The 25794-nt window shown below is 42.4% G+C and overlaps 1 protein-coding gene across 1 annotated transcript in view; it reads right to left on the bottom strand.

Annotated features, from left to right (window-relative positions):
• The window catches only part of tspoap1 (TSPO associated protein 1), a 58950-nt gene extending 33704 nt beyond the window's left edge, over nucleotides 1-25246 (bottom strand). The window contains exons 1-7 of the mRNA XM_030100531.1: nucleotides 24462-25246; nucleotides 23527-23528; nucleotides 20787-21036; nucleotides 5941-6048; nucleotides 5533-5661; nucleotides 4071-4247; nucleotides 3293-3460 (exon numbers count right to left, since the gene is read on the bottom strand). Of these exons, the coding sequence (XP_029956391.1) occupies nucleotides 3293-3460; nucleotides 4071-4247; nucleotides 5533-5661; nucleotides 5941-6048; nucleotides 20787-21036; nucleotides 23527-23528; nucleotides 24462-25187 (1560 nt within the window). The 5' untranslated portion in view covers nucleotides 25188-25246. The remainder of the gene's footprint in view (nucleotides 1-3292; nucleotides 3461-4070; nucleotides 4248-5532; nucleotides 5662-5940; nucleotides 6049-20786; nucleotides 21037-23526; nucleotides 23529-24461) is intronic.
• Between the last annotated feature and the right edge of the window lie 548 nt (nucleotides 25247-25794).

The following is a 25794-nucleotide window of genomic DNA, read 5'->3' as shown; positions in this document are numbered from 1 at the left end:
GCCAGAGTAAATTTATTATTCTACCGGGATGTTCACTTTATTTGACACTTGAGTGAGTGTAAAACCCATTTCCATTCAGTAAGCAGCACGGGATCAATACACTCACACCCGCATGCACATGAAGCCACGGCAGTAAAATGAAATGATTGAGGATGAAAAGCTGGTTACAGCTCTGAGTGAAAACATCCTGCTTCAGGCTGCTGCTGCTGCTGTCGCTCATTATCTAACATGACGGCCAGGATTTAACCCGCTGACCAACCAGAACGAAACGCCGCTGTCACGTTCCACAGTCATTGAGGAAATGGATTTCGATCAAACTGACAAGAAAAAGTGCTGAAGGTGTGATAACAGGACATGTCTTCCACAATAAAGCTATCAGCTGAGGCAGGAAAAGGAAGGGGGCCGGTTGAATGAATTTCACATCGACGGTCCAAGCAGGTCAGTCCGTAGCTGTTTTTGTAGCAAAAACTAGAAGAAGCTGTTACTACAATTTGCACATTTATATTCATTCAAGATCAATATATTTGTTTTCACTGTGCACATCAAGCAAAAACATGTATATCATCATCTGTTATGCTTCCACCTAACACTGGATCTTCATTCTCATACTGCAGACATCAAGTGGATCCTGAGCTTCAGCCACGTGGATTTAAAGTCTCCAAAAAAGTTTCACTGCTTCTTCAAAAATAATGTCTATGAAATGTACACGTTCAGTGTTTATCCAAGCAATAAATGAGTGTGAACATTTTCAACCGGATTACTGAAAACTTGAACGAATTAAACACATTTATCCATTTTTTAGAACTTCAGTCCTTAAATCTATTATTCTGAAGACAAAAAGAGATGAATGAACTTAAACATAGACTTGGGTACAAATTTAGCATGGTCAACATAATAACTGCATGCATTTGAAAGGTTTTAAAGATGAATATACCTTTGATAATGAGTTTTCAGTTTCATGTCAAAAATGAAGTCATTAGTTATTTCAGCTTAGCTGGGTTATGGTTAGTTTGTCGAAACATAAAAACAGAGAACTAACGCTTGTGAGACATTCTCCTTCTTCATCCTGACAGATCTGCACTTCTGAGTTCTTGTGGTAAAAATACTGAAAAGAAGTGGAAAAACAATGAATAATTCTAAAAACTTAAAATAAAGCATCAATTAGCTGCTTTATTTAAGAAGTCACCACAGTAAGTCACTGCAACCTGTACCAAACTAGATTTTAAACTGGATGCTCTTCCTGCTGCAACCAGCAAACCTGGCTGACCCACACTCAAGGTCAAGACTTTTCCTGATGCATCACTTCGGAGGGACATAAAGGGAATCTGACTTAAAGTAACTTCTAAAATCCTGCACGACACATGAAGACCTCCGTACGAATAATTTGTCACTGCATAACCGGAGCTGCAGTCCTGTCCTGAAAGTGTTCTCTTGATGAGACTGCAGCCAACTGGCCTACAAACTCACTTGTGTGTGCGTGTGTGTGTGCACACACGGCATCACACGGCGAGGTGCCACTGTGCACACTTCACACTGATGTGGTCCATGTACATGAAAGGATCAAGTACACTCTGGGCCCATGCGTACTAAAGCAGGGCCAGATCCCATTCAGCAGGCCCTGAATGCCATAAGCACATTGGTGTAATCCCTGCAGACTACTGAAACGGGTAACTGGATCACTTCTTTTAAAAGCACCTTAATGGATTGGCCTGGCCGTTGATTTTTCTTTTTAATACGGAACATATCGATTTCCACCAATCAGACGCTCTCCCACCACCCCGTCGCTGAGTCGCGCCGTCTAAATTCTACATCTGGAAGCTCCGAAATATGACTGTTACAAAAGCAGGTTTCTGACAGGCTGCCCTTGACTAGGCCTCGCACTCGCCCCTTTTCCTTCTGGTTTGTAAGGAAGTGGCCGTCCGTCCCAGACGACGGTGGGATTTGCTGCAGGATTTACTGAAATGAATATTAAAAAAAAAACAACAACAGCTATGAGAGCTAAAAGAAAAATCCCCTCAGCTACGAGTCATATTGCATTACTATGATGAGGCATGTAACATCCTACATCCTAAAAGCTTTTTAGAATAAGCGGCTGGTTTTAATAATATAAGAGATATTGCAACCTCCTGCTGCTTTGAGCCAATTCCCAGACGTCCCACGGTGGTCCTGACACCAACTAGTTGCTAGTGTTAAGTCTCAACTTTGAGTGCTGCACGGCTTCAGTGTCAGACCAAGCACACACATCGGAGGTTTATCCAGAGATCTACTTGCATCCACTGAGACTCACACACATGCACGCACGCACACACCACAAAACTCGCAAGATGACCTACCCCTTTAGTGTGATCTGTGGCAACTTCAAGGCTTCCCTTGGCCTGCTAGTTATCCAGAGCAGGGCGAGCTAGAAAAGTCTTTAGTGCGGCTGGAGTCTTACCTACCACCCAAAACCCTCTCACCGCTGCCACAGCAACAGAGAGCGGATTACTGGACTGTACCATTCTGTTGTTAGAGGGGATTAGAGTTCACACAACATGGCCCCTTTCTGGGTGCGCGCGTGCCACTGGTTGTGCGTGTGTGCGTCCCACAAACGAGAGATTACCACAATCGGCATTCTCATTTGAGCCTGACAGGCAGAGAATTCACTCAACTTCACAGGCAGAGGGAACTTATTAATGAATAAATAAATAAATAAATAAGATGTATTCCTGTCAAGCGGTGCATGCTGAGCTTACTAAACACACAACTGTGTCTTTAAACATCTCAGTCAAAGAGAGAAAGAGGACACGGCATTTCCCTCTACTACAGATGTTCACTAGTGTGGATAAATGAAATCTTGCAATTACAAATAATACTGAATTATGTAACCTTCTCATATTTCAAAAAATATGCTCATCTTTTGCAAAGGATCTAGTTGGATCCGAGGATCACTTATCTGGTGAATGATTGTTTCTAAGAACTGGATCCGGACAAACTCGGCATTAGATACAGAGGGGATCAGAGTGTGTGTGACTTTGGTATCTTTGATCAGGCCCAAGTTCAAGACAGGGAATCATCTCATTATGGCTTGTGGCAGATTAGTATTGAGTCCATCCACAAGCCCTTATATAACACTGCAAAACAGCATCCTGCCAACATAAACATACACAAGGTTGGGAAAAAGTCAGAGGGCTGCAGTTTACATTACTGAGTGATGCATCGTACCAAACGCACCGGAGTACCTCAGTGCATGATTAGTTTGAAATATTTAAGCTTAAGCAAAACCAACCGTTGACAGTGAGAGAGATGACATTACCTTTTCTTCCTCCTCCTCCTCCTCGACTGTCCTGTCCTGGTCTGAGCTCTGGACGTGTTGCCCCCTGCATGACGAGACTGACAGCTGCCTCTGGAGCCGCAGCACCTCTTTCTGAGACTCCCTGAGCAGCTTCTCAAATTCCACTCTGCCAGATGGGAGAGAGGAGGCCTGTGCAGACGCATGCAGGAGCATCAGAGAGTCACACAAACATCTTCGACTCAGGTCATTGAAATGTTTCTGTTGACCAAGCACTAAATTGTATCGAAGAATATCTATGCTACATTGCTTTAAAGCCGCTTATTGTACTTTCTACTTGCAGGTGATGTAAATAGTGTAAAGTCTAACTCTTCAGAAGTAAATAACATATCAAAATGATGTCTGAAATTACCAGTTGAATCTAAGTAGAACACAGGATGAAGTCCAGACAGACATTATCACTAGATCACTGTACAGCTCACCCAGTAAACCACTTAATTATTAAACCCAACAGATGTTCACATTCAGGAGAATCAGCTCTTGAGTCACTGGTAATTACAAACAGGCACTTAGAAAGGCCGCCTATTCCTGCACTGTCATCTATCTAGACATCAGCAGTGACGCAGCCTTGGTAATGAGGGCTTAGGGTGAGGCTGGGGGGAGGGATGCCTATGTTGTCCTGCAGAGGGCGTGCTTGTGGCATTAAAAAACGGCAGCTGTGACCATGAGTGTGGGGTGAAAGGCTAAAACCAGAGTCAGATAATTAGTTATGAATGAGCAGATCAGTAGAGGCTGACGGTACCTTGGATGTCCCCAGCCGTTCCTCCAGCTCCCTGCACTCCTGCTGCAAAGCTGCAATCTCCTTGTCCTTAGACAGCAGGACGTCAGCGTGCTGCGCGAGGTCACGAGCTCGCTGACGGGCAAACGCCCTCTTGTACTGCTCCACTGACCCCGGCCTCAGCAGGGACGGAGAGTTCACCTGAACACGGAGGAGATTTACTCATGTATGAAATATGCTATTTTCATTTCTATTGTTTATTTGGCACTGAGCTGCTGCAGTGTTCTTTCAATTCAGCTCCATTGTATTCAGATGACAGGCTGAATGAAGGGAACTAATGACAGAAAAGTATCCTCCAGTGTTTCCTAAACTGTCTTTCATTACCCTCCAACTCCTTCTCACTGATCTACAACCTCTCTCAGGCTGAGGCCAAAGGCAGCAGAAGAAACAATTCACCATGCACCTTTTGTCAGTGCAGTTTTATCAGAATGACAATACCCTGCACAAAAAGGAGAAGAGGCTGTAGGAAAAGTTTCACTCTCAGTTTGGTGAAATATAATCATAATGCAACATCAGACAGTGATGCCTGCAAAATGCTCAGAGACCATTATATCACTGGATTCATCCTATTTGCAAAGACACTGATTAACAATTTCTCTACCGAACTGTAAATAAATGTTTTTACTCTTTAAAACGATGCAGTGCCTGTTAAAAGCACTGCCTGGACTTTAGAGGAGTGTCTGAGAAAGCAGGAGTGCACAGAGATATTTGATGAAGTTGTACATTTTGTTGCGTTGCAGAAGTTAATTGCTTGACTGCCTGCATCCGAGAAGCGAAGTAGTGAAGTACACAGAATTTTACTGCTCGTCTTCTCAGCATTTTAAACTGCTGCACACAAATCTTTAACCAGTGCAGTACAGACGATATCTAAATAAGCAGCAATGCAGTAAAGCAGTCCTCAGTATACAGTCAAATTTAAACGTCATCTGAAGTTAGTTTTTCATATTTTGAAGAATATCCTTTGAGAAATTTATGGAATCACTTTAGAATCAATTCTCTGGTGGATTATTGTTTCTAAGAAATTGATTTGCTCAGCAGAGGTGATCAGAGAATGTGTAACTTTGGTGTCTTTAATTGGAGCTGAAGACACTATCATCTTGCTATGGTTTGTTGCAGATTATTATTGACTCCATCCTGTATCGAATAACATCAAGTTGATTTATGTGATGCCACATATACTGTATAAGACTTCCAGGACAAGCTTGTTCTATATTACTGCTTCATATCCACCAGGCTGTTATTGATCCCATGATTGACTGCTCTCTTTCTCACCGTTAACCAGAAATCAAGACTATGTGATTTTGGGACGGGGGCGCTTCATGCTGAGTCATTCGCAGCCTTGGGTTCAGACTGGGGGCGAACAGGCTGCTGTGTAACACGGAGTGCTGTGAGAATATCTTTGGCGTTTCATATTTGCGTGGCGTACCACTTTGAGGTTGGCCTCCTGCAGTTTCCTTGCCCTGTCCTCCAGCCTCTTTGCCAGAACAGCCAGCTCTGTGTTCTTCCTCCTCAGTCGCCTGACCTTCTCCTCGGTCTCTGGGGCGCTGCTCTTCCGCTGAAACACACGGGGAACAAATACCAGCATCAGACAGCGCCTGCAGCAAATGCTAACACAGCACTGCCAAACAAGAATAGTTATTCATTAGGGTAGGGCGAGGATTGGTTAGTTGGGCAACAAGCAAATGTAAAGGTTGGAACATCTGTCATACAGAGAGAAAAAAATGAATGAGAAGGAGGAGACAGAGAAAGTCGCAACATCTTTTTGTTCAGCACCTGGCCTACTTTTATGAGAAGCTCTCAGTCGAGTCTTATGCTCAGTTATTTTTAGTCTTACCAGCAGGCCATTCTCCTCCCTCAGCGTGATGCACGTCTTCTCCAGTATATCCAGCGCTCGCAGGAGTTCAGAGTTCTGCCGCAACAGAAACCCATAATCGGCGCCGTTCTGGACCCATAAAAAAAGAGGACACAAAAAGAGCCAAAGTTGATCAATTTTTGACTTTATGAGCAGCACTGAGCCATTTTATTATATTTTACCCGGAGAAAGAAAGGAATTGATTTTCAGTTCTGCAGAAATGCTTAATTCATTCTGTCCATCTGCAGAAGGCTGCATGTGCCAGTGTTTACGCAGAGCTGTCTAATGGTGGCTGACAGATGACAAACATTGAATGGGCTTTTCATTAGTCTAACTCATTGAGCCTACAACTGGCACTGAGCAGCTATTACGCTACACCAGCTCAGCACAGGAAGCAACGCAGTGCATCTCACAATGTTTATGGAGGAGAAGAACTCAAGACGACAAATGAAATATTACAATGGATGAATTTATACCCACATTAGTCTCAAATGAACAAGAAGTAGCCATGATCCAGGTAAACCGAGCCATACGTTTTAGCCGTCTAAATCTCTATTTGTTCATGTTTGAAATAAAGTTCCTAAAAAATGTACTCTGGTTCATGGTAGGGTTTAATTGTAATGTTCTCCTTCATGGCGTTCAGAAATGCTTTTCAGTCAATGGAAACATTTCTAACAGAGTCATGTTTGCTGTAATGAGGCACTGTCTTAATTCCCAAATAATATGATTTTCTATTGATTTCCATTTGAAACTTTTAATAACTTGTCCAATGTATGATGAAAATTCCAAGTGTTTCCATTCTTTATATCACTTTATTGTACAGTTCCAGTCTTACATCGACCCTCTTCCATCTTTCCTCTTTTCCATTCACTTCACTTCATGTAAATCTTTGAGAGGAGTGAGCTTGAGTCTATCCCAGCTATCAATATGAGGGTACAAGGTTCATGCCGATGGGCAAATTTGAGTCCACAATTAAAAACATGTCTTTGATCTAAGGAGGAAGTGGAACTACCTGGACGTAAGCTGTCACACAAGTCAAGCGTGAAATCTTTACACAGCAAGGTCCGATCTACGGTAACTTCACAAAAGGAACCTTCTTGATCTGAAGCAACAATGCACGACATTATTGTGCAACTCTTTCCCCGTTTCAACTTTTTTAAAATATGCCGCTCCAATCAAATACTCAACAAGGACACGTTTCATTTCTCAGCATTTAGGTATTGAACATTAAATCCAAACTGCAAGCAGTGATCAACAAAGCACTGTGTTGAGTAAAGATGTTTCAAACACGGCATGTGTTGTCATGAGGTGAAATAAATACACACCATCAAGGGTAAAGTATTGAGGACTAAAATTGCCATATTCAATCAAATAAATACATGATCAAATAATTACTTCAGTGTCATTATGTTAAAAAAACAAAATTATTTCACTATTTGATGAAATGAGTTGGTACTTTAATATATTAATGTCACATTTATAAATTTACTTCCAATTTTAAAAAATTCATGACTCATTTAAATAACTTCTTTTATGGCGCATTTATTTCATATTTGTACTTTTTTTTCATCATAAACAGTTCTACTTGTTACACAAAATAAGCTTGTTATCTTGTGAGTCCTCAGAGACAAGTGGGCTGAACAGAGCAGCCGTCACTGTGGCAGGTCGTCAATGAGGCGATCAACACCGTCACCGCCCTTCAGCGGCAACATGCAGGGAGTCTGCTAGTGGTGGAAAATTCAGCTTAGTTCTCCATTTAAATAGAAGCGATGTCTCTGTGTGTGTCAGACAGGTTATTAACTGAGCCTGGAGGGTCAGAAGTAGAGTGTGAGAGCAGATCTGCCACCTATGAAAGTGATGCAGTGTTAGATCAGCGAACTGAATCCTCAGAGTACAGACAGTCGCCTACACTGACTTTGCTTGCGATGAGAAAGTGTCTCCTGCTCTGAAAGGTAACACTGCTCCCTGGCACCTGAGGCAGGCTGTAAGAAGCGGTCTGCGTGTCCTGACCCACAGGTATGGCAACTCAAAGACGCACACACATTTGTTCTTGGACCGTGCACGTGTCTGAGCAGGAAAACAGCTCCACACGTGAAACACCAGCAAATCTGTTCACATTTGCACCATTAGGGCTACATAATAGCTTTGGGATTTCATTACTCACTAAAACAAGCCCTCTGACACACTGACGCATCGGAAGCAATGCAAATGCAGATGAGACATCTTCATGTTAAAGAGCTGTCTAAAAATCTTCTGATCGCCATTTCTGTGTTGTTGTCCTGGTAACTGCAGATGCTGGGCGCTCCGGCGCCTCCCTGAAGACCTTTTTGTATCACTACACCTGATATTGACGCCACCAGTAATGACCAGCTGTTTGCTCCAGCAGCAGCTGAGGCTCCGGTCAGGTTGTGACGGTGGGATGAGACTGCACTGCCCGTCAGTCATCCTGTCTATTTAGTAGATACAAACTAGCGCCAGAAAAAAAAACAAAACATGTGTTTCCAAGTTGTCTGGCCGAGACCATGCAGATGAGCAGACACAATATTTTCAATGTGTGGTGGATTTTTACCATCTGTGGGACGATTCAGAATTAAATACACATCCCCTGCGGGACGGGCAGTTTGCTAGAATAAACACAGGTTTCAGTAAATTCAAAATCGTTTCCAAATCATTTGGGGAAATTAAAAGCAAAGATTTGATCACAATTGAGGGAAGTCAACATAGATTTAGACAAGTTTGTCTAATTTTTCTGTGTGACTAAAATCTATTGTTATAAATAATAACATTAAAAATCATCCGTCTTCTACACCAGTGGTGTCAAACACAAAGCCTGTTGGTCAAAACGGGCAACCAAAGACAGCACTGAGAAAGGTAGCTACCTCATTGCTGTCAAGCTGGCCTCAAAGTCACGAGTTTGTAAAAACATTCAATGACTGGATTGTAGCAATTTTTTTTTTCCGGTTTTTGTGAATATACACATTTCCATACCTGAAGTAAAATAAAGACAAAATTTCCGACTAAGCTGTGAGTAGGGCAATGTAAGTTCTTGGTTAGAGGCTTTCACATCCGACAGCTGGTGCTTTGGCTTTAATAAGACTTTAATAAATGACTAGCTCCTGCCCTACTTCCATTCATGTTCTGTAGACTTTTCGTTCTAGTTAGGATCACATGCAGCAGCAGACATGAAGAGCTAGAAATACCCACTATGGGTCATCATGAGACACATGCACAAGACAGTACTGCAACCCAATGTCTCCGAGTCTCAAGGTGTGTTCTTTCTTAGAGCAGGAAAACTATTCTTTACTAGCACATTATTCCCTCTTTTGATGACACAAATTATTTCATGGACAACAGGACAAGTGAGACTCAAGTGTTCATTGATCAATCCGAACCCAAAAAGTCACTGAAGTAGGGATCTTCTTTCAAACAGACTTCACTATGCAACCAATGATTACAATGTCAATCAAAATGAGGAATAAATTAAACTAATGCTGCTAAATATACTATAAATGCTTCCAAAAGAAACTGTTGCAACTTTTCAGACTCAAATCAGCTACAAATGAAAAAAACTAAACCGATGCCGTCTTTTGTGGCCCATGAATAGGCTGACTACTACACAGAAAATTCTATTTACAAGCTTGATTCTAAAAGACAATCCTCTGTGTCCTTGAGAGTTACTTTTCACTCAGGAGTCAGCCTCTCCCAGCCTCCCAGTCCCCCCCGAGGACAGAGATGCTAAAGCAACAATCAATCACCTCAGGAAGGCCGGCCAGAGCGAACTCAGCCTCAGCCATTCGGATTCTAATGATCTTGGAGTCTGTCCATGTCGTCTAATTGTTCCCTGGGAATCGCGCTGAAGCGCTCCGCAGGGCTTTATGAAGGCATGAGGTAATGCTGGTTTCTTCTAGACTGCATACCACTGAGCTTTGGCTTCTGTCTATACCACAGACAGCCCTGTAGGTGGTGAGGTCCACCCAAAGCCAGTTATTAGCATTCAGCCAGCTCTGCTGCCTCGCAGCAGTGCCGCTTTCACGTGGGCCTGGCTCAGAAAAGTGAGGCAGATGTAACTCTGCAGCACGAGGGCAGGGGTCTCCACACAAACGTCTGTCAGGAGAGCTCGAGCCCTGGGCAGGCCAGCCGGGCCTGTTGGAACCATCGCTTTTTATTTAGTTTGAATCCTTCTGCACGAAAACATGAACACAAGCAGACAGTCTCAAAACATCACTAATGAAGGCTTCTGATCATTCTGAATTTCTATGATTCTTTCATACTGAAGTAGCTGTGACAGAAAAAAACTCAATAAATTATTGAAATTAAAAACTGAGGGGGGTTTAAAGGCAAACTCAACCCAAACTCCTGTTACGCAATAGCTGACATTAACAGCTACAGCTCAATTCACTCATACATATCCTTGGATGATTAAACTGATATGAGAGCTTCTGAGTGATTCCAGCGTGAAAGCTGAATACGTCTCCAGATTGCTGCACTGTTCGACATTTGAAGCAGTGAAGAAACTTCTACAACGTCCCTGTCAGTTTTTTCCACAGATTTATAGTATGACTACCAACACTTACAGGGCTGAAAATCAGCTGCTAAGTTGCGATCCTATCTAACGCGATGTGACTAAGACTCTGTTTACACAGATAAACTGAAAACTTCTGTTGAGCACTCACCATTTTTAACATTTATAGCTTATTGTTCTCTGCTTGCTTATAATCACACTATGTTTAAGGGCACTTGTGTGAGTGAAAAATAGCACTGACATTTCTCCCTCTTTCATTCAGACACAAATTCATGCATGGAAACTACCGCGTGTGGTGCTGGAGTGACAACGCTGATTGATCTGGGCCGAGCGAGTCCGGGATCAAAACTCCAACCCCATAATTATCGGGGAGAACCACTGCAGCTCTCAAGTCGCAGTCACCCACGGCTTCACAAGTGGACCGGTAGAAAGCCTCCGATTGCTTCACTTTTACTGCCAATAACAAGCTGACGCTGACAAGACCGAGCTTCATAAAGGGAACAGGGAAAATTACTGTTTGATTGTCTGGGTCAGCTTCAGTTTTATCTGTCTCAAATGGTCTCAACTGAAGTGCTTCGGTTATTGTCTACCATGTCTCCCTTTCATGAGCATTTTATTGCACAGAAAAGAAACGCAACAGGCAACAGAGTAAAATCAAATTGCTACGTTCTCCGCTTCAGACTGAACCATTGAGTCAACTACGCAGATATGGAATACAAATAACAAATGTGAGGCAGGAAAATAGAAAGCAGAGCGAACAGAGAAGTTACTCAGCTATACTGAAGCTTATTTATTTAAACTCTGGCATGAAAGTGCCTGATAGAGCTGCAAAATATAACCAGCTGTTGACAATCTCATACCGTCGACGCCACGTCTTTGTGCATCCATTTCACAAACTATGAAAAGGGATTTTATAGATTAATTGAACAAGCAAAACTGGCCTCTTTAATGAAAACCTCCATCCCCAGTGTATGGTATGCAGTTATGAAATGCGATGAAATATTGATGAAATCATTCTGTATTCATGCAATATTAGGCTTCTTCTTTTTTTTTTTTTTCAAAAAAAGGAAAAAGAAAAACATGTGCAGCAGATGGGAATTTTTTTTTTAAAATATGTTTGAAACAAAAGAATACATGAGTGACCCAGGAAACAATAACTGGAGCAGATCATTAAATGTTCAGGGACTCGTTCTTACATATTCATAAGGTCGCACAAGCAGATTGCTCTTTTGTCTGGGATCCACGGTGAGCTTTTGTACAACGCGTATGGAAATGTCTACTTCCACAAAAACACTGTCAGCATTTTTTAGCTGACAACTAGAAGTCCCTCGCGTTAAGCCTGTGAGGAGACCCAAGACAAAGACACAGGCCGTCACACTGGCGTGCACGCTTCGCTGCTGCGAACTCTTTGATGGGCATGATAACTGAAAGAGAAGCACAAACGCTCGTCTGTGATCAGCGTGGAGAATCACATCAGTGCGTACAGTTTGTATTGAAATCACACTGAAGGAATACATTCATACCACATGATCTCTCCATCAGCTGGGAAACATTGCAAGCTGCTGTTGTCGTTCCACGGAAGCAACACAGTGATTTACACTCATGGGCTGTTAAAGAAAGTTAGACGTAAAAACACAATAATAAGACACATATTTAACCAATTCATACGTTTGTGTTTTATTTTCCAGTGCTTGCGACCTTCACTGTCACCTAGTTTCAGATGGAAACTCAGAATTTTTCCATTTTTGTTTCAAAACAATTTTTTGTGTTTAGATGACAACATCTTGAAACTGATGTCTGTTTACAGGTAAACTGCTGAATCGGTCAAAACGATGCAGTTACCATGCCAGTCCAGGTGTAGGTGCCGTTGTCTGGTTTACTTCATGAAACCACATGCACAGACGATGAATACAAAAGCTGGAATACAAACATCACCTGTCAGGTGAAGACAGCCCAGCAGGGTCTCGCCTCTTCTCCCTACTGCCCCCTGGAAAGGGAAGCAGACTCATAAAAGATTTTATACTATTATTCCGTTCAAGCTGGCAAACGTTTTTGAGTTCTAAAGCAAGGACAATACATTCTATTCTGCTTATCATTAATTCCTTTCTCTGCAGCTTATTCTGTTATTTTTTTCACAACACTCTTCATCGTCATAAACAACCATTATAACATCTCTGTTCACTCTGGTTCTTTCATAAATCGCAGATTCATTTTTATGGCTCATTCAGCATGGCCTGCATGAACAGGCTGCATGAGTTTCCTTCGCTGGCACAGAGTGAGGAGTCTGCTGAGTCTGGAATTGTGCCTTAATTAATGCATGTGTCGTGCGCTCCCAGCAAAATTGCAGGGGAGGAAAAGACTGAGCCACAGACCAAACCCTCACACGCCACATCGACTGAGAAATGACTCCCAAGCATAGTTTTAATTACCAGTCAAGGTGAGAAACAGTCAAACAATACCCAGTAAAGAGCAGGGCCTGCAGCTTTTCCTCTGAAGTGGATACTAATAGACTTCACAATATCAGCAAAGCGAGCTGAAGTCAAATCAATCCCTCTTTAGCTCTGTCTCCTGTAGCATCAGTGGGTTTCTAATGAGGGTTCATGAACCGCTCTGCTGTCCAACACTTTTACAGGACATGAATCTGATCTTCTGTTCAGGCTGTAAATCTTTAAATACCAGCAGCCATGTCTGGAGTAACCACATGTTAAGGAAAACAAATACTGTCAAAAGGCAAGGGCCTGGTCTTTACAGAGCACTTCAAGTATATTCTGAGGGCAGAGAATCCTCATGTTCAAGTTCAATTGAAGCAAAGAGAAGGAACATGCCAAATGAAGTCATGTGAAGCCTTTGAATTCTTTCAATTAATTTTAAGGGAGACTAATTTGAAGCGGAGCGTGCTCACTCAACAATGAAATTAATGAATGAATCACAAAAAAAGATAGCCCCTGTGTAGGACACTACACTGTACATTGAAGCAAAATTGCTGAATCCATAAATCGTGAACTCGCTTTGTCACGTGATAAAATTATTACACTATTTATGGAAGAACATTTTCTTTCTTTTCTGCTCAGCATCTTGTTACATTATTGACCAGTTATTACTTTTTGAGCTTAATTACGTGTTTTTTTTTTTGTTTTTTTTTTTCAATTTAATTTTGGGCTCAGCTCTTTTGTTACATTGTCAACCATTTATTACATTTCAGGGTTGATTAAATTTTTTTGTAACTCTTTTGGCCATTGTTACATATCAGGCTCTGACAAGGCCATCTGAACACAATGAATGAGCTGAATGATGTATTTTCAAAGATGGAAACAACGGCAGCTGTATCTGCCTGTGCAAATAAAATACTTGTAAACACTCGGTTTAAAATTTGATGGTCTATGTGGAAATTTTTTTAAGTCATTTATTGTAACTGCTGCTTCTCCCTCAAGATCCGTGAAGGTGCAAAACTTTACCTCGTGGAGACAAAAATAAAGATGCTCAACAAAGAAGACTTCTGCCTTTAAAATGCTACATATACATGAAAAAGGCTGTTTTTGGCTCGAGGCTTTTTATTATGACCAACTCCTCCTCATACTCATATATAAGTCATGAAGAAGCCCTCTTAAGTGTCCTCTCCAATCCCCTCCTGTATTTATCAGGACTCGTCTCCTCGGGGTACCTGACGGTGACAGATTAGGGGGTCTCTCATATGGCGAGAACAAAGAGCCAACAAGACCCCCCCCCCCCCAACCCCTCCTCCTCCCTCCCAGCCGTGGGCGTCCAGCAATCTACCTCTATCCTGCCTTTTCCCCAAATCCTCCGGGTAGGGGTGTGCAAATGAAAATGTGCTGTCTAGAGACGCTTCTTAAGGTCTTTTCACTTCCATATGTCAAGGATTTAAGACGGGCATGGATTTTAGCAGAGATCCTTTGTTTGACGGTAACTGTCTGGTTTACATGTAATGCCTGTTGTCAAGATATGATGGGCTAATTCAGTGGCTGTGCCAGTGAGTGAGTTCATGCTTCATTCAAACAAAGAAATCAAGCAATTGGAGAAGTGACACAGGCTCCATGGTAATTGTGACATTTTCATTTCTCCTCTGGATTGGGCTGATCAGTTACAATGCGAGCCTCCCAACATGGTCATTAAAATCTATACTAACAAAAATGTCACAATCTGCCAGTGCTCTGAGGGATTAATGTGACATTGCAGACATGCAAAGAGCATGTGGCCTTTCTTAAAAATGCAAAAGATTAACAGCGGGAGGGGAGGGTGGGGGTCACCAAAATATTTCATTTAGTGCAGTGTCAGCAAGAAAATGAATGAGGGGGAGAACAGAATGAAGGGGAGGCAATTCAATTCTTCACGGACCCTCCGCAGAGCTTCAAAAGAAAAATAACCCTTCATGTTGTCAAAGAAAACTGCATATGCATAAGCTCTGCTTGACACCTTCCCCCAACAATCAACCCAGATGCATTTTTATTTGTAGAGATTTGCAGAAATCTCTTCAACAAACAGATTACATATTTCAAAACTGCAGTAGCTATCAAAAAAAAGAAAAAAGTAAAAGATGCACCGCTTTTCTGCAGTTGGAGTGAGCCAGATATCACATCCACACGGGTTTAATTACATCCTCATTCACACCTTGAATACAAACACGCTGGTTTGTGTTGGCTGCCACTTTTTCGGGTTTTCTACTAAAAGATTAGTATACCTGTGAGGTTAAATTGCCTTTGTTAACTGGGACTTTGATCCAACCAATCAGGACCAGCAAATGACAAATTTGGGCAGAGTGTCATTCTGCAGATTGCTCTGACCTCCACACGCTTCACCGTGTGTGCAAAAGAAAATGCATAACATTGATTGAAAAGAAAGAAAAAAAAACCCCAGAAGCTTCCAACTGGATCCACAAGGACCATGTCGTCACTCATGAATGTTGCCAAAACTCCCTCCTCCCACTCTATCACTGTCATCGCTGCAAGTTTCCCCAGCCTGCAGCTCATCACCAGCGGCTCAGTGATGAAGAGCAGAAAAAGTCCCCCTGGGAATATTTCCAGCCCACCGATGAAGTCAAGGAAATCCCATTCCTGTATGACTGGTCATGCGCAAACATGCTAAAACACACTCTGTTTAGAGCATTTGTTCTTTGTGTTGACAATGTTACAAATATTGATTGGCCTGCCCTTGACTCCACACATTAACACAATACTGACTCAGTAATTGGGAGGCAGCTCAATGAAAACACAACAATCAGAAAGATGAAAATCAAAGGTTACTTCAAGGAAAGGAGTGATCCATAACATCAAGTGATACTATGAAGATAGACTCAGCCACAATGCAGGCACTGAGTTATCTAACATTTCTAGAAGGACAATGGTGGCAGCAAAAGCCGGAGCTAAAAATACACACACACACACACACACCTCTTTGGACAGGACAGCAATGGGTCAAGAGAGTCATGGAGTCTCTGACAATCATACTATAATCTCTCAACACAATTTTAGTGCTTAACCGCAAACCTTTACAAACCCCCCTGAAAAAACGTACATCTGGCAGATTCCCCGCAGTAATGAAAGGCCCAGGTGACCTTTCTAACGATCAAGTGGGTCAACAAAATGAGTCTCCCTTTCAGCCTGCAGGCACAGAGCATTTCCCACAGTGAAGAGGGGAACACGGGTAATCATGAGCTAAATCTCACCATCCGTTTGGGAGTAGGACCAAATTACACAGAAATGTCAGACTGAAAAAAAAAAAAAAAAAAAAAACCCAGCCCAGAAAGAGGATGCCAAATACGTGGGGATCTGCCAGTAAATACAGGCAGAAGGACAGCCAGACAGCCCTCTATAAGCTAAAGCCACTAAAAAGGAGTGTTTCAGAGCACTGAAACAACCCCTGCTGTAAATGGTGATCTTGTAAAAGCTGTAATCATCATAAATGAGCTGTTTTTGTAGAAAATGATTCAACTTTTGTGTGTAGTCGCTGGCTGATCTGCCGCTTATGGTAAACAGTCTTTTTTTTTTCCCAGAGAAAAAACCTTGAAGGTCAGCGTGAAACATCTCCCAAAGTGCTGTGGTGAAAAACAAACACGGCTTTTCTCCAGAGAGATAATTTTCATCAAGAAGTTCTAGAAAATGCTCTCATTTCCTCAGGATGAACAACAAACATCATCTCTCCTCTCTGGTCTTCACAGAGCCAACGAAAAAACAATTAACAATTAGCCTGGTTTCAGTATTATACTGAATCTGCAGTCTGCTAAAAGCAGGAGGACACAGAAGTATAGGTGAAACAGAAAGACAACATATATTTCTATTTGTTTTCATAATTTGTGCTATGATTGTCATCATAGCAAATGTTTACACTGCTAATTTTACCGTTTCTCCCTGACAACTGTTTGGTGCAACAATTTGACATAAATGTGACAAAGAAATTGACAACAAAATTTTGATTTTCTAACTTTATAAACTGCAAAAAGAGGATTTTTTTTTCCACTTTAAAGGATGCATACTGCCTCTTTTACAATGCATTGTCTGGAATTTACACAGAGAAGAAACAGTAGCTGTGTTTTTTGAGATATTTATGTTATTTTGTTGCTGCCCTTTAGTAAGAGATATGTAAATAATGTTCTTATTAAAAAACAGATGCACGCTGCAGGACTGCGGAGCATTTATAGCACTCCATATATGATGACGGCTATAATTTCCAGCAGCTCGTCTCATATTTCAGCTCAACTCAGTGCAAGAGTGAGAGAAATGAAAGCTTATTCATTTATTTATTAACAGGATATTAAGTAAGTCCCATAAAAGAGTAATATTGTTGATGGAGGGAGTGATTTCCAGTCTGCTGGATCCACACAAGTCAACAAATGGAAGTGACAGTGAACACAAAGCCCAGTTTCACAGACAGACCCCCCCCCCCACCCTCGTCACAGGCAGACAGGCAGCAGACAGACAGCAGTGTTTGGGCTGGAGTACAGTAGGAGACCAGTACTCAGGAGACCCACTCCTCTATCAATTATTCACAAAGCCGGCCAGCCAAAGACACTCACATGTGTGCAGACATACCCATACCAGCGCGCTCATGTGGTAAAAAATAAACAACACAGAGGCCGCCTGCACAATGAAGCTTTAAAATGAAAATCCCCACAAAGGCAAACTCTGGGACTGAGAGCTGCAATGATTAGCCAATAGATTTGATCATGAGCCAGAAAACGTTTGTAATGTTGTTTAAATTCATGGCTTTTATGAAAAAATATCAGTAATTCTCCATATTCTTTTGTTTTTAGAATTTTTAAATGCTTTTGGATGAAAGATAGTTTCATTCACACATTTTATCCATGTGGTGAAGAAGACGGCAGCTTAACATGGGAAAAAAAACATGTTGCAATGGAAAAAGGTTTTTTTTTGGCCAACACACCAACATGGACAATAATCTGAATGCACTATGACCAAGTGACAGATTGTAAATACATTTTTATCAATACGATAAATTAGGAGCTTGTTGAGGGACACCTACATATCACCAGGCAGATTCAGAACAAATGTCTGAAGAACTTTAGTGATTTTCCAACATTAACAGCCTTTGACTAATTGAGACCCGTTAAAAATAACACAACACTATATCCACATCAAGCTGCTTCTTTTTTTAGCACTGCTGACAATAAAATATCAAAAATATTAAATGAACAGTTTCAATAATGCCAATGAATAGATTTTCTGTAATCTTTTACATATCTGCCCACAGCAGTCATTGTTGTGCACAAAGAGAGGATGACTAATAATTCAGGACCTGCCCACATGTAGCATGAATCCATTCTTTTTTCACATTTGTGACTCACGTCAGGAAATGAACTATCCTACTCTGTGACAAGGTGTTCCAGACATTCTGCTCCAGTTTAGCATCTCCTGTGGGTGCTATTTGGGTCGACAGTGTGTTAAACACCCAACTCTTTGTACCCTGCAAAGCTCCTGTGTCACACCTTTAAATGAAGTAGTGCAGAAACACAGGTGACGTGTTAACACTAATGTTGGATCAGTACTCTATCATATCTTCTAGTTTGAATTAGATAAAAATTAATCATTTTCTTGTGTTTTTAGTTGTTTTTTTTCCCCCAATCCAAGGACCATCATGCCTTCAGGAAAACACAAATGAAATCAATGCATAGATTTAATACCCAGACAATATCTTACATTTCAGCTGGTGAGACCTTCAATCATGGAATCAAAAAACATGAAAGCTGAGCGGTCGCACACTGCTGAGCTGCTTGAGGTATTGAAAACAGCTCTTTTGATTTTTTTGTGCCAATCAGCAGTCATGATATTTTAACAGGAGAATAAAAAAAACTACATGCTGTCAGTGGAGCGAAGGCGACCTTTACAGGCTTTGGAGTCACAGCTGACGGCAGACTGAGCGACACGTATTATGGCGTTTACGTTGTTTTCACAAAGCAGGAAGTGCCACAGTGGGTCGGTCTAATTTTGGCAGGGAAACGTCTTTTGTGGATGCAGCCAGGCACCCAGCATGTAAACAAAGAGTGTTCCTCTTTGCCGAAACAGGAGCACACAACCATTCACACACCTTTCAAGGCGCACACGAAATTCTGAAAGACTCTATTGCAGCTGCTTTCATTGACATTAAATTAAACAACATGGGAAAAAGGTAAAACCATTACAGTATCACTGCTGTGCTGAATAGTACACATCTGAGGATCAGGACTCAATACAAAGTCAATCAACAAGATTAATGGTCTTCAGTGGAGGGATGAGGGTTTTAAGCACATCATCTCTTTGAAACTCCATTTGGGACTCACACTGTGTGAACCAAACAATCAGAGGCAGCCATATGGGAAGAAGACAGGTGTTAAAGAGAGAGGACCACACAGTCAACGAGGATGCTCATCTGCACTGGAAACACGCTGCTTTTCTTCATCAAGTGGCACAAATTTAAACTAGCAAGTGCTTCACAAAGGATTTTGTAGAATTTTTTTGGAAACAAGAGAGATTATTTTATATAATCTGCAGTCAGCAATGACCCACAGTTTGACAGGATGAGATCAATCAGGATCTCTACCAAGACACTTGCAAAAAGGAAAAAAAAGTTGCTTTTCACTGCCTCTCTTCTAAAGAATCCTCAGACAGCTTCCTGCTAACACTACATGGCAACCCCCACTATTAAATAGCTAAATAATCATTTCTAATGCCTCACTTAATGCTTCCTCTGTGCACGTGTGCGCCTCTCAGGTTGCTGTGCTGACAATACATTAGGGGCTTCTCGCTAAACTGTGATCACGGGGATTGGGTAATGAAGTGGCTGGGGATGGGGGCCGCAGCAGGCAATATTGCACACAGATTACTTCCTTTGCTTTGATGATGAAATCCCATCACAGCTCAGGACACATTCACACAAAGCAGAGGCACCAATATTATATATAAGGAAAAACTGATGGTAATATAAGACCGTCACAACAACTCATCTTCAAGCAGCGTAAAGCAAGATTCAAACCTTTGGAAAGAACCTAAAAGCTGATCCATAATTAATATAATGGATGATTTTATTAAATGTTTCTATATTTTAAATATACCATAATTTTTTATTTACTGTTTTTGGACAAAGGAGCCAAAAACAGTTCATTTAATGTACTATATTTTAAGACAGTTCCCCTCTACACTGGAATAAGTTTCCAAGTGACTTAACCTTTAGCTGTGCTTTAAATCATTATTGGCATTTTGGATTTTCTTTTTTTGCAGAATTACCAAGGTTTGAACCCTGCCATGGCTGCAACGGTTTGCCACTCAATATCCAGGATCACACAGTTTAGGATGTCACTGTTATGAAATAATCAATCTCCAAGCCAGAGTTACAGACAATACTGTGTCAACTTACACAACTTCAAAATGTGAATATTTTCTGGTTCTTTTAATCCTCTATGAAAATAACCTGTATATATCATTTGGCACCTGTTAGTCAAGATGGAACAAAATATCTAAGGCTGCTCATCAAGATTACTGATATTCTCTAAAGACCAAGCAACTAAGAAATATAAAGAAAATAATGAACTCGATATTCAATAAATGAAGTTGTTAGCGTCAGCCTCGGGTGCTACTGAAGTCTTTATGTGAAATATCTGTTTCCAATAGAGGCAGCCCACGGTAAATGCAGGCTACAGTCCAGCTTCGGTGACCTGAAAAGCCTGAAACCACTGACAGGACACTCTTCATCGTACAATTAAACTACTTTCAAGGTCAATGTAGGTCAGTGTAACTTCTGATCACACGAAACAACTTGGATGCGTCAACGCTGTAATTCAACACGCGAGTCAGAAACTTACCTTTCGTATCCCCTCTGATTCAAAGCCAGTGAGGTTTGCATAAAGAGAGTGGTGCCTTTTTCCTAACAGGGATGTTGAAGTGACATTAGTTGCGATGGCCTTGTCTGAGAGTCTGTGCTGCTTATCCTGCGGTTCCTGCTGCTGCTGCTGGTGTTGGGCGAGAGCCTCAGCCTCCCCACGGCTCTCCATCTCTGTGTGTGCCCGTGCAGACTCCGGCTGCTCTGGACGAGTGCACAGGTCATACATCACTCTCCATCGAAGTCAAACAGAGAAGATGGGATCGATATGGCCAAATGAGGTGTCCGGCCAAGACCGGGCCATGACAAGCTTTTCATTTGCCGAAGGGGGAATTACATGGATCAGGCGTTACGACTTGGCTTCAGAATGGCAAAGGTGTCACTCGCCTCACTTTTTCCAATAGCCCATAAGCTGGAGTATTTCTTTAAAGCTTAGGTGAAGCATCTGCAACCAAACACAGGAGTGTTATTGCCGTGAAAACTCAAGCCTCATGGATTGACAAGTTTATGCCGTTGACCAAAACAGCACTAGCGCAGGTGGCTGAGGCTTCAATGAAAGCAGGTAAACGTGAACCAGGACATGTGAAGTGGCTCCTCTCTCTTCCTGCGCAGTGACGTTTTCCCCAAAATGAGGACAATCCGCTCAGAAGAGGTGTGTTAGATTTTTTTTATAGCTTCGGCTCGTGAAAGCGATTCAACGACTCTTAATGCGCAGTTGCACTGATGAGGACACTCTTTAGGATCGATCACAGTGTGGCATGCAGATTCACCCAAACAGAGTCCATTTCTTGCTTGAATAGGGTTGTCAAAAAAAATAAATTAATTAAAAAAAAAAAGAACGATGAGGCAGATCCCCTCTTACCCTACGTGATGCTGAAACAACCCATCTAGGCCCAACCAAAACAGCACACAAGTAGAGCTGTGCGATGGAGAAAAATATCCGAGAACGGTCTGACTAACAGGTCCGCTCCTCTCAGTGAGGCTGAGACGAGGGTGTCATGTTGACTCCTCAGCTGTGCGTCTCCCGTCACGGATGCTGCCGTGTGAAGGAGCATTTCATCCAGACACGACGGGGCTCGACGGGTCTGCTTAATCCCATCTCGCTTCGCAGCGCCATAAAGGTGAAGAATGAGGACGAAGGCAAAAAAATGTGTGTGTAAGACGGCGAGTGTCGCTGAGAGGAGGGGGGCTGGGAGGACTGCTTTCCTCACCCTATCACAAAAAGGCAGGCTTCCAGACGGGGTCCAATCATCACAGCGACTGGAGCTCGTTTCCATGGAGATGACGCTGGAATGATGTTGGCTGCCTATTGATTGTTCAAGAGGCAGTAGACTGCAACAGAGGGAGGCTGCAGGAGGCGGACAGAGGAACAAGTGTGTCCATTCCTGACTAATTCTCCTGTTTTACTGCGGTTGTGTATAAGAGAAGCAAATTAGATGGCCGACCGGGCGGCACGGCTCGTATTTCAGCCGAGGACAGTCATTTAAACGACACTCAATGCAGCAGGTCTGACTCTGCAAACTGTCAAATTGGAGACACAACTCAGTGCCGGCTAACACGTCAACTTGTCGCGTGGCTCCTGATTTTCTCCTACTTTATGAGGCCCAATCAGGACAAACCAACAGGCAAGGCAGCAAAGTGAACCTGCTAACAAGCAGAAATATGAAAACAACCAGCAAAAGAGATTTAACCAGCTTCGTCTAACTTGACAGTTGAAACCTTCAACTATCAGACCAACTTGTTTTCTCACCGAGTGCAAAGGAAAGGCGAGTATTTTGCTGATGGTTTGAATAAATACAAAGATAGCTTACCATAGTTTCTGTCATCAAGTTATGAGGAGAATTCCGTTGGGATACATTAGACACTAGCAATCTGAAGCGCCTTTAACAGGATCATGAGAGGCGCACACACGGACACGGCAACCATGTGTTTCATGAGTAAATTTCAGTTATCATGAAGTCAACATCAACACTGATCTGACTAATACTGATCTCAAGTGAGTGAAAACACTGGGCTCAAGTGGAATGAACAGTCAGCGAGTTACTCAGTGGGCCAGGCCAGAAATTCCCACCAGTGGATGCTTGTTGGCTAAAAATACCTTTTGCAGTAATTCCTCTATGCTTGGAATGGTCCATACGGCAGTGAAGAGATAAATAGCACTGCCTGTCTTGGTCACACAACGTTTTCTTGCATCAGTAGCAGAAAGTCATGAAGATTCTGAGAGAAGCCGTTTAAATAAAAAGCCAAAGTCTGCTTTGAAGGCCCCAGCTTGAAAACATATCCGTGGATGCAGCTCAAACACTGACACACTGAACAGAAAGGCCTTTTTTCTGAAACACAGCCAACAGCAACACAAACTTCAAGTTTCCTTAACTCTTTGTCCTCCATACTTCAGTGTATTAATATTCATGCACACAGTAAAAAGAAAGTTATTCTTAGCTCCTGAAAAGGTTAAAAAAGTTCCATCTCATTCCCCCTGAGTCTCACACACACATGAGTTTATTATTTTCCCCTAACCCTGCATTTTCAAGTCCCAGTCTGTTCCATTATTAATTACAGTTTGCTCACAAGGCCGTGTCTCCGGTTTCCCAAAAGGCTGAAACCAACCATGAAAACTATTTCCATGCTGCTTCAGTACTCAAAAATTTACTCCATGATGAAAACCCGAGGCGCTGACAGCGAAAACAGTCAGCAGTCAAAGAGATTACAACCTGGAAAGTGACCGCTGCCATCACAAAGTGTATTTATCACATTTTAGACAGCGTGCAAAACACACACAGTTGAGGTAGCAAATCCCAGAGCGTTAAACAAAGAAAAAACTACGCTCAGCATTTCCCGCAGCATGTCTGACCATGTATGCTCTGCACAGCACAAAGCTGGATCGGGTCCGTAGTGGCCCACTGGTATTGACATCCTTTCACACAAACATATTTTGACAGAGCTTCCCTGTCTGTCTGAAATCAGACTGAGGAGTGGGGAGCAGGTCGACGGCAGCTGACATGACCTTCAGGTGAGGAGAAAGCCTTGAGCTGGCTGAATGTCAAACAGAATCAGCATTTTGTGGAACTAAATATTCATGTTTACATTTAACGTATGCCATCTTTGAACATACTTTTTAATCTGCGCAGTGTTACAATTTCACTTTTAGGATAAAAAAAATATCATAGTGAAGCTCTCACATGAATCATTACTGCTTTCAGAACATTTTTGACACCTCCAAAAATATTTTCATCCCCACATGATGTTATAAGCACGAAGAGCAACACAATCACGAGGCTTGGCAACCGGACACTGCTGTTTAGACACAGTTCACACTTTGATGAGTGATTCAGCTTCCTCCCAATGAAAACTTGATTCAAAATTTAAGAGACGGGAGAAGGCTGACCCACTTCTGTCACTCACAAGAGGCACAAACATTTCTGTACAAGTCTGTGCTCCCTGCAAACATCAGGCATGATTCCACTCTGATGGACAGTCAGACGTGTTTTTGACAGTAAATCAAAGAGCTCGTGTCACAGTACAGAAGCACAGGGGCCCTGTTTTGCTAAGGTGAAGGAAGAATGCCACTTTATTAAGCTCTCTATATCAACACATTACATGTACGCCAATAAGTCACTAGTGAAAAAAACTAAGTACAAATGAAGTTGCTCACCTCCACCTCCATGTTTGCCGTCATGCATTTGGATGGTGCTGGCTCATCGGACCCGGAGGACTCAGCGCTTTGGGACGCCTGGCCCCCCACGCCTGCATTAGGAAAGCTGCGTTTCCTTTGAGGTGAGGGAAAGGCACTCTGGGGCTTGGAGGAGGACAGAGGAGGTGTTGGCGGACAGGAGTTAATGCTGCCTTCCTGTTTTGACTTCCTCAGGGAGCTTTTGAAAACACTGCTGGGGGGTCCTGCTCTCTTCGTCCCCTGTAACAGTCTCCCGTGTGCTTCTAGAAGGTGGCAGAGGAAGATGGCTTTTTCCAGCTCAATTTCCTGCCTGTGGTGCACTTTTTCACCATTTATCTTCTCATACAGAGTCAGCAGCAACTTCTCCAGCTTTGTGTACGTTTGTCTGCTGCAAAAGCTAAAAGTCTTTCCCCACGTGGAATCACCCTTAGTGTGATGCTTGCTGTCCTTCGCCAGGAGATATCCACTGGACTCTCTGTCCTTTTGGCACCCTCGCCTGGCTGCCAGCTCCCTCACGGACCTCTGCTGCTGCCTCTCTGCCTTCTCTCGCAGACGCCTGAGCTCCGCTCCGAGCTGTCCACGGGCCCGCTGCGTCAGCTTCCTCTCCGCTTCCAACTCAGCACGCAGCCTCTCCAACTCTTGTCCGTAGCCCGTCTGGTCCTGGCACGCTTTCTTGGAGGACAGCGCCAGAGGGTTATCCCTGTCTTTCCTCATGGTGCCTCACTCACAGCACAACCATGCAGAAGAGTGGACGAGGAGTGTTCGAGTTGAAAGAGAAGGCCATGCATGAGGAGTGAGAAGAGGTGCTGGAAGTTGTTGTGCGGTGATCAGACATGCAGCATGCAATAACAGCAGGTCACTGGAAAGATGGCACAGAAGAGTGTCAAAGAAATTAAAAAAAAAACCTAACTAAATGTTACAAAGAAATGTAGTGAAAATGAAAGCAGTGGTAATAATGATGCAGTAGTCATACACCACTTTTGATTGATGAAAGAAACTTCAAGGTACTAGCAGAGTGAACACGCTAATGAAAAGTTGTGATTCTTGCAACTAGAAAAATAAAGGCTGATATGACAGTTGGAAAGAGTGAAATTAAAAAAACTTGACACATATGAACAAAAAGGCAAAACACACATGGTGCACTCAAAGACTATAAGGCACTGTATAAATATGCCCATCATTCACTGAGAAGTGATGTTTAAACTGAAACTGTTCCAATACCACATTTTGATTTTTATGTTAACAGAAAACAGTGAGAGAGATAAATAAAACACAATCTACCTTCTATTCTGTGTTATGGATCTCAGAAGGTCCTGAAGCT

The sequence above is a fragment of the Salarias fasciatus genome, chromosome 10 (genome assembly GCF_902148845.1).
Source record: "Salarias fasciatus chromosome 10, fSalaFa1.1, whole genome shotgun sequence".
Classification (NCBI taxonomy): domain Eukaryota; kingdom Metazoa; phylum Chordata; class Actinopteri; order Blenniiformes; family Blenniidae; genus Salarias; species Salarias fasciatus.
The sequence above is the reverse complement of the archived record's forward strand: the minus strand, read 5'-3'. Positions and strand labels throughout refer to the sequence as shown.